At 33.8% G+C, this 10,058-nt stretch overlaps 1 protein-coding gene across 1 annotated transcript; it reads left to right on the forward strand.

Moving 5' to 3' along the window:
• Nucleotides 1–673: 673 nt before the first annotated feature.
• LOC112465397 (cytochrome P450 6k1-like) lies at nucleotides 674–4,690 on the forward strand (the record flags this gene model as incomplete). The annotated part of the gene is made up of 7 exons (XM_025032927.1): nucleotides 674–744; nucleotides 2,251–2,788; nucleotides 3,028–3,316; nucleotides 3,386–3,474; nucleotides 3,663–3,861; nucleotides 4,108–4,391; nucleotides 4,509–4,690. Coding segments are annotated over exons 2-7 (1,569 nt in total), but the record flags the coding sequence as incomplete, so codon positions are not given.
• Nucleotides 4,691–10,058: the final 5,368 nt, after the last annotated feature.

Raw genomic sequence — 10,058 nt, forward strand, 5'->3', positions numbered from 1 at the left:
TATGCAATAAAATTATATACAATATATTTCTTTTCGACGTGTAATTACATATGCAACATTCGGTATGCGTACAATAATACGAAATTCTCATAATGTAAAACACGTGATTATTATATGACATTTCTTATTAATTATTAAATAACAATTTCAAAGTTTGTTTTACTTTATTTAATTTTCATGAGTAACTATATACAATCAAGAAGATTGTTAATAAATTTATTACTAATATTTCTCAAAGGAGACTGTTATTAATTATTGGCATGCTATACAGAATTTACAGTTTTGAAGTTTCCTTGTTTGCCAAAATATTAGAGACTACCCTCTAGCTTTAAAAGTTTAAAACATAGACCAAATAAGCAAAACTTTGACTGAGATATCATTAACATCCCAGATAAATTCCACATTAAAAAAAGTATCTCTGAAATGTTTTACATATTAAAGGGCAAAATAATGGCATTAATCTACAAGAGAATACATTAAATCTTTGTAATGATTATTCACCGAGAGACTTCCACATAACTGACATCTTCTATTTCTCTTTATTTATTGTCTTGTTTTATTTATTGACCTCTTTTCCTTTATACATATAATGCTTCATCATATTAGATTAGTATCCTTTTCACCTTGTAACTGAAGCTAAATTTTCAGTCGGTGTGCCAATCTTACACAGAAAGCATTGTCTTGTATCAAATTCGAACACTATTGCAAAGTAACTATATTATATATTGCGAAGTCGACTGTTTGGTAAGTAGATTACACATTCTCATATAACACTTACGAGTTACTATTTATTAGATAATTCCTTTGATCCTTTTTCTCTGATTTATAAGTCAGCAGTCAATGCCACGGGTGATTTTGTTCACAGCGTCCTATGACCACCGATTTAAAGTACATGTCTACATTTCCACTTTATATGCGTTATTATTAAAGACTCGTTTTAAAATCATAACCGAATTTTTAAACGTTACAAAGTTTGCATAATTGAAAATTATATAAGACGATAGAGCTAATAGTGAACAAAGCTAAGTATAAGTACTTAAAATATGTATTATAAATTAGTAAACTGAAAAAACAAACGTTTCGTCCTTCAATATACGATCACCTGCAGTGCGCGATATACGGATAAGAATTAAGTATCCAATGGAAAATAGACAATTGTTGAATTCCAACGGAAAAAAAATTAAGTTAAAATCTTACATTATAATTAAGAATTGAGTCGATAAATTACATATGTAGTATCTGACCTTATTGAGAACCTCTTAATGTCTCAATAAAGTCAAATACACGTGTAATTTATCGGCTCAATTCTTAATTATAAAAAAAACTTAATTAAAAACCGATATATTAATTCAAGTTTTTCCGTTGGAATAATTCTTATCGATATATTGCGCACTGAAGGTGATCGTATTGAAGGTCGAACATGTGTTCTTCTTTCAGTTACTGAAATACATATAATACATATTTTAAGCACCTATACCCAGCTTTGTTCACTAGCCCTATCCTCTTATATTGTTTCAAATTTTAATTGTTACATTGAAGAGAGTATAAAATTTGAGACCAAAACGTCTGTAATTTGTATTTATGTTTGTATTAAAGTTAATTTTTGTATTTTATATCTCTCGCTTTAACAACGGCATTTTGCTCTTATTTTCCTTAAGCTTGGAATATGATATATATATGTATAAAGAGCGTATTTATTATTTTTGTTCAATTTTTATATACACTTTATGCTCATCGGAAAGCTTAAGATTATTTAATTTACCCATCATCGCGCCGCTAAAGATGGCTCAAAATTGAGCCGAAACGTATACAATTTGTATTAAATTATTAATTAAATATTACATAACGTTAACTACACAACTAATTGCGCTAGACTTTCAAAGCCTATATACTTTTTTCGTTACCGGTGCGGTTAATATTCTTAGAATCAGATACGTAGCTGAAACGCATATATAAGAAACTAAATCGAATTCCGCGGAAAGTTAAATTACAAACATCGCGTTAACAAAACAGTTTGGAAATAAATAGAATCAAATAATCATGTTACAACAGATATCCAGAAAAAATGATTTGTGTCTTTGTTAAATAGCAATTGTCCATATTTTTAGAGTTCCTAAAACATTTTTTTTTTTAAATATCGATTAACCATTATTTTCTTTTAATTATATACTAATATCTCTTCAATCTCGTAAATTATTAAAATATTACATTCTCTTTAACTATACAAATGTAAAAAACATATTTTTATAGAAAAACTGCAAAATGGCGCTCATAACGAAGTACTGGATCCTGGATGGCATAATAATTCTCATAACTCTCATTGTAATCGCTTACAATGCTTACCTTTACATAACTCGCAATTTCAAGTACTGGGAAAAACGAGGTGTTCTGCAAATACCGCCAACGCCATTCTTTGGCAATTTCAAAGAGTGTCTATTCCTGAAGAAATCCCCATCATACTTTTTAAAAGAACTCTACGAGCGAAAGAAGGATGTACCTTATATAGGTTTCTACATTTTTAACAAGCCCTTCTTGTTGCTTCGCGATCGCAAAGTCATTCGGCACGTCCTCACAGCAGATTCTAATTTTGACAATCGATACTCCTCGGCCGATCCAAAGGATCGTATTGGTTACGCCAATCTCTTCTTCACGAGAGAAGATCACTTTAAATGGAAAGACAAAATAATGCAATTTTTTTTTAACGATGATGTACAGATGTATGCATTTGACCTGATGCTAAAATGCGGAAAACATTTAGATGAATATCTTGACTCATTGGAATTAAATGGTAAGTTGGAGGGTATATTATGTAATCCTTGAAATTAAGAAATGTAACAAGACAAGGAAACAAGATAAAGACTGTGACTATAATTATAATCATCTGTAAAATTTTTGTAGTATTAAGATATTTTATGTTACTCTAATGCACACGTAGATGTTTGCTCCTCTTCTAATATAATAAAAAATGCGAAAATCAGTATAATATCTGCAGGCTAAATAGATTTAATCTGATAACATTGCCGGCAGGTAATGGACAAATAATAGACGTAATGGACGTAAGTACAAAATTTACCATGGATGTGATATGGAGCATTGCTTTTGGACGCGATGACGTGAACACGTTTCAAAATCCAGACTCCGATTATAGCAGACATGCCAAAACGATGTTAGAAAATAATTATAGGCGCACCTGGAAGATGCTCGCAATATTCTTCCTACCAAATCTAACTCGTTTTCTTAAACTAAAAGTGTTTGGTAAGAAGACAACCGATTTTATGCGCAAAATTTTCTGGGAGACAATGCTGGATCGCTATAATTATATATCGAAATGGGTCGAATCTGAGGATCCTCCGTATCCTCACATTCCTCAAATCGATCCTCACCCGCGCCATTATAAGAGATACGACCTCATTGATATTCTAGTCGACATCAAGTGGAATGATCCTCTCAAATGGAGATACATTGAAAATTTCAGTAAGCGAAATAATTACGTTGACATAATTTATATAAAAGAATAAATAAAGATGTGTAACATACTTAACGGCTTGCAATAACAAAATCAGAGTTATAACCGTCATGTTTGATCAATAATCATGAGAAACGAATTTATTCACAGCAAGTAACAAAAGATTTTAGAACTTTATAGATGAATTAAATTTCAGGACTTGGACATGTCGAAGAGGATGATCTTTTGGCACAAGCAGCTAGTTTCTTTTTATTTGGTTTTGAAACCATCTCAACGACTGTGGCCTTCGCATTGTATGAACTCGCATTGCAACCTAAAATTCAGAACACTCTAAGAAATAAAATACTCCAGGTACTGAAGAAATCCAAAGGAAGAGTTACACATACCATGGTATGCGACTATCATCCGCTGAGTCTCTTTCGTAATTTTTTATTTTTGTAAATTATTTTTAGTGATACATATATTTTTAAATTTAATTGTATATACATTTATGACTTATAATGCAAAGAAAATATATTTTAAGTCACAGAAAGTGAACTAAAAATTAAGATAAAGTCTTATTTGACTATTTGTAATTATAATTTAAATGAAAAATTATTTTTATACATTGTTTATTATTACCAGATGGAGCCAAACTCACTGTCATTTCCGTATCTCGATATGGTGGTCTCAGAAACTTTGAGAATGTACCCGCCATTGGGATTCCTAAATTACATGGCTAAGAAAAATTATGAAGTGCCGGAGCACAATCTCGTAATTGAGGAGGGTACGCCGGTTTTCGTTTCGTTACTTGGCCTACACTATGATTCAAACAATTTTCGCAATCCTAATATATTTGATCCGGAGCGATTTAACGAGACAAACAAACGTAACATACCGGAAGACGTCTATATCCCATTCGGAAGAGGCGAACGTTTTTGTATGGGTAAGAAAATCGATTTTAATATAATCTCTATATACATTAAGATATTAATACATATTTCTTCACTTCTTCTTCATCAACATAATATATAGACTATATACGCACTTATAAATTTTGTAGCCGAGAAATTCGGACTTGTTCAAACGAGGTTAGCCCTGTTTAAGATATTGAGTAAATACAAGGTGACACGGTGCGAGAAAACTTCGATACCAGTAAGAATTGATCCAAGAGGACCCATGACAGTGCCATTAAATAATGTATTATATCTCAAGGTCCAGAAAATTAACCCTTTAGGGACCTGTGTACATAATTATGTACATTCAAAAAAGAGAACTAAAAAAACTAAAAAAACTAAAAAAGCTAAAAAAGCTAAAAAAAACTAAAAAACTTTTATCAGGGATGTCTTTTAAAGTCTCTTGCACAATAGGCGATAGCGACAGGGACATGGTTGCCGACAAAGCTATACCTTTGTCGGCAACCTTGTCGCTGTCACTATCGCTATCGCTATCGCCCATTGTGCAAGGGGGTTAAGACTATCTTATAAATTATAACATATTTTAAGGGGTTACATCCATGCACCTAGGGGCCCGAAAAATAGGTCAAAATTCAGATTTTTTTTTCAGAAACAATTTTTTGATAAACATTTTTTTTAAAGCTCTCAAAACATGTATCTTTGAGTACAAAAAAAAATTCGTTTCATTTCCACTAATCGTTTCTGAAAAAAATTTGAATTTTGACCTATTTTTCGGACCTCTAGGTGGATGTAGCCTTAATCCAACGGGATCGATGTGTGGCCCCTAAAGGGTTAATACTAATGCTTTTTAGAACAAAATACGTTTTTAGTCAAAATAAATATACAATTATTCTTTTACTTTAAGGACGCAATCAGTGTTTTGATAAGAAATCTGTATAATTAAATATAAAAATTAATAGAAATATAAATATGTTATGCTGGATATTCTATTTTTTTTACGTTTTAAATTAATTTTTAATATTAACTAGATATCACAATCACAAACGCGCGCGCTATTTAGCTTCAATATTATACAGTTACTACTATTAACCCTTTAAATCCTTTATACATATATACATATATAAATTAAAATTTAAAATCTTTAAGTGTCTTCTGATATATGTAACTTGTTTTTATCTGATTACATCCGATAAAAATAGATCAATCTATAGAGGCCCACCACCACCCCCGCCGATTCCGATCGGCGGTCCTCTTTTATTCTCGCTTAATGGAAATGTAATTACTGAAAGCAATTAAAAATTATTCTATACTTATTTTTTTTTTTTTTTTTTTTTACGTGGTGGAAATCTTCGAAAGACACCCCCGTCCTGGGGTAGGGAGGGTGAGTGTCGGATTCTACGCGCACGCGTACCACCGTTACGAGGGGCGCTTCAGAGGACCGAAATCCCCTGAGCCTCCCTCAGCGCGCGCCCATAGCCTACCGACTAAAACCACCACGAGCGACCCTAACTGTACTATGCTAGAGAGACCCCGGGAAAAAATTATTCTCTATACCTACGTTTTAACTATGTCGCTACCTACACGCCTAACTTTCTAAGCGGGGTGGTGCATGCCGTTCCGTTACGCCGGCCACCAGGTACGCGACGCTCCTCCGCGACTTCTCACACGCGCCCGACTTGCTAACGAGAGTGCAAATGACTGCACAAGATTGATAAAAAATATTTCTATATTACTAATTCCGTTATTTACTTGAGAATATTGATTATCCGTTTCTTTTTGTGACCCGTTCTTTTAATTTAAAATTGTAATCAAGTACAGAAAAAAATGTTACTTCGCGTTCTATGAATATCTCAATTATATCCCGCGAAAAATTAGAATTTATAATGTAGACAAAATTAAAAAATTAATAATGAAAAATTTCTCGAAAAACCGACCACGAAAACCGACCGCAAAAACACAAAGATGCGTTATTATGCATGTTGTTCATGAGGTAGGTACGCATCTCGAAAATGTATCAAATAAGATATAGATACAGAATAAATGACGTGAGATCCGAAAAAAAGAAACTTCCCGCACGATTGATATTATAATTAATCAATAACCGCATTGTTATAATTAAATAATTAAATAATTAAATGATATATATGCAAATCTTTATTTTACGATTATCGATAATGTATCTCGTTATATTTTTCTGTCACTTTCTATCTAAATTATTTTTGATATAACGTAGTTATTTATTATTGCAAAACTGAATAATTGTACTATATCATCAGTTCTGAAATAATTTAAATTTTCAGTATCTCGACAGAATATTTAGAATCTCACGTCATATAACTTGACTTTATCTAGCATAAAGCCAATTTTTCAATTAAAAATAGATGGATAGGCTACAAAAAATTAGGGTAAAATCGATGCTTTGTTAAAATAAATTTTAGTAATAAATAACAATTTTATCACGTTTTCTATCTAATAAATTCTAAATATATCTATATATTGCTTTCTTGCATCGATTTATAAATATTTAATCTTGGTTAAATATATGGAAATGAATAAATGGGTAAGTATAAATAAAACACATCCTAACTCATAATTTTTCCCTATCTACAAATACTTTTTCTTATAACATCTAACTCTAACACAATATTTTACTTATCTCTTTTGTTTAAGAAAAAAAAATATATATATAATGTTACAAAAATAACTTTTTAAAAAAATCTAAAAAAATTTTATTTAAAAAATCATTACTTTAATTATTAGAGAATTATATTACTTTTTGTTTCTCTTGTGTTTCTAAAATATTTATTATTTACTCTAGTTTTAAATAGAATTGATTTATGTAATAAAAATTCAAAAATTTAATTTATGTATTTAAAAACTTTATTCAAAAGTAATTTATATAAAACGCGGCAGTTCGTTAACATAATTTAATGAGTTCTTCGCGAGCTCGGTGCGTGCGAAGTGTGCGAGTATTTCCTCAAGCACAATCGCACAATAAATCAATAACAATCAGCAAATACAACAATATACAAATGATACCAAAATTAAATATTTCCCATAATCAATTTTAGCCCATCCATTTGAAGGCAATGGATCTACGAAATGTAATATTTTCATACTACAAATTATTGTAAATCGGCATGTACCGAGATATATTATTGCTCTATATTTAATTATATATTCGTAGATTCGTTACCTCAATGAAAAAATTATTTATTGACTCACCGATTCGATGCGCAACGGGCGGAGTTATGCAGCCACGTAGCTACGGTGATACTGTAACATACAAACATAAGATTTAAATTAAAAAAACGCTCAAAATTATTAACATTTGAAAAGTTGATTCTTACGCGTCTCCAATTCGTCTTTCAATAAAATATTTAGCAATACAATTTATCTGTTTATCGAAGATCTTTACAAGCATAGAATTTTAGATAACTTCTCTTTCTTCAATTACTTTTAACTTATCGAAATTAAAATTAAACACTTCGAATAAATGGAAACAAATTATCAATTTTATATGTATAGCTAAGAGATGATACTTACCCCAAGGTTGCTCCGTCGGTGCCCGATATCTCTCTCCAGACCTCCTCCTCCTCTCAGGACGTCAGCACTTCCTCCTCTCACCGCACAGGACACTCGCGAGAAACACTCGCGGATAATAAACTACAATCGCGCGCGGACTAATTTCATTAAAAGTCTTTCTCGCGCGATACTGTACGGCACTCCCGTTTAGAAAAGTCCTTTAGTCCGATTACTTGAACGGCACTCCCGAAGCAAACGCGACGAACCGGCTGCGGTTCGTTCATTCAATTAAATCGGCGGACGAGGGTACGTTAGCTTCCCCGTCTTTGAATTTTTATCCAAGCAGAACAAGAGTTTTGCTTGGGTAAAATTCTCGTACTGGGTACTGGAGCCTTCCCACCTCGCCAAGGTCGTACCCGTGGGAAGGAAGTATATCTTTACTCTATAATACAAAAGCAGCTAGGTAACAATTTTTCGTGCAAATTTGAAGGAGTCGGGCGCGATACTACGCAAGTCGAGCGGATGGTTAACAAAGGCACGCAGTTGATTGAAATTAAATATCACACTCACAGCACGTACGGTATCAAATTCGTAAATCTCGCGAAAGTATAACCGTATTATTAATATGCACGACGAAGAATCGTGACTGCCGGCCGCTAATTTACGCGACGCGAGATGTACACGGAGATTACGAAGCATTCACGAGACGAGCGCGATGTATCACGGCGTTCCGTTACTCGAATCACTCGATACGACACTGTCACTCAGCCCTCTTTTTCCCTACGGAGAGAATCGGAGATAAATCACATGACACGACAATTCCGGCACACAGCGTTCGAAGCACGACGCGAGATAAATGAATGCGCACATTCGCGATTCGCGAGTCCAGACATGGCGGGACGAGCGACTATCACCCGCGAATGTCACAGCGAAACTGCACATCGTTCACAATTGCCATTCACATACCTTCGCCTCGACGTCTCGAGTAAGCGATTCGCGCGACACGTTATTCATTATTTCGACAGACACCTCTTATACACTCGTAAATTGTTGAACACACACGGCGCGTACTCGCGTAGCAATTATTCCCGCGGCCCGCGAAACGAGGAAGCAGGGATGCCAATCACTGAGACGAGTGCGTTCCGAAATCAGCACGAAGCACGGTGACAAGCTCGCTCCCGGAGCACAATCACTTCCTACCCGTGCGAAATTCCTCGGGAGAATGATAGCTGAGTCACTCACGCAGGTAACAGTACTTCGAGCGTCGACGGCAGCAACTGGCAAGTCCGCTCATCGTCAGAATCAACGCCGAAAACACGCCGATTATCGAGACACGCAATTTTAGTTCAACCGTCGCGCGGTGCGGACGCACTGGTGGCACGGTGCCAAGTACGCCGCCGCGCCGTATCGATCCGCCGCGTCGGCGGCGCGGAGCGGCGGGACGTGATTGGCCAGATCCGGGAGCTCGACTTACGAGCCAATTGCGTTCGAGGTGTCGCCCGACTGTGCGGCGGCAACAGCGCGCACAAGAGAATTGCAATTATAAATATAAAATTATAAATGTCAAATAGAGCAGGCAAGACTTAGTTTTAACTTTAAACTTGTTTTCTGCAACGTTAATACTAGCGTGTTCATGTTTACTACACCATAAATCGATAACACACTAAGAAATTGGTTAACTTTAATAATTTTTCTACATTTTTATTTATAATATAATTATAATATAAAAATTTAAATATTGTTTTTACGTTTACGCGCCAAAAAATGATTTCTCCGTATATGTGGTATATATGTTACATTTCAAAAATTTTTATATAACGAGAAGTCTTTTTAAAATGTCGAAATATTGCATTAAAATCGCATGTCCGTACGTATATGTGTATGTGCAGATTTGATGTCCGTGTTTACTCTGACTTCCGCAAATTTGAAGATATCGATCTATTTCTAATTTTATTATATTTCTCAGTCTTTTCTACCCCTATTTCATATATAATTTTTTAAGATTTGGTTGATTAGACCCAGCTTTATACGCGATCAAAGATCCATAACTTTGATCGCATATAAAAAGCTAAGTCTAATCAACCGAATTTAAAAGAATTATATATAAATTATATTTTTCAGTCTTTTCTACCCCTATTTCATATATAATTCTTATATATGCTAAGTAGCGG

The sequence above is a fragment of the Temnothorax curvispinosus genome, unplaced genomic scaffold (assembly GCF_003070985.1).
Source record: "Temnothorax curvispinosus isolate PA1 unplaced genomic scaffold, ASM307098v1 QBEX01015159.1, whole genome shotgun sequence".
In the NCBI taxonomy this organism is placed as follows: domain Eukaryota; kingdom Metazoa; phylum Arthropoda; class Insecta; order Hymenoptera; family Formicidae; genus Temnothorax; species Temnothorax curvispinosus.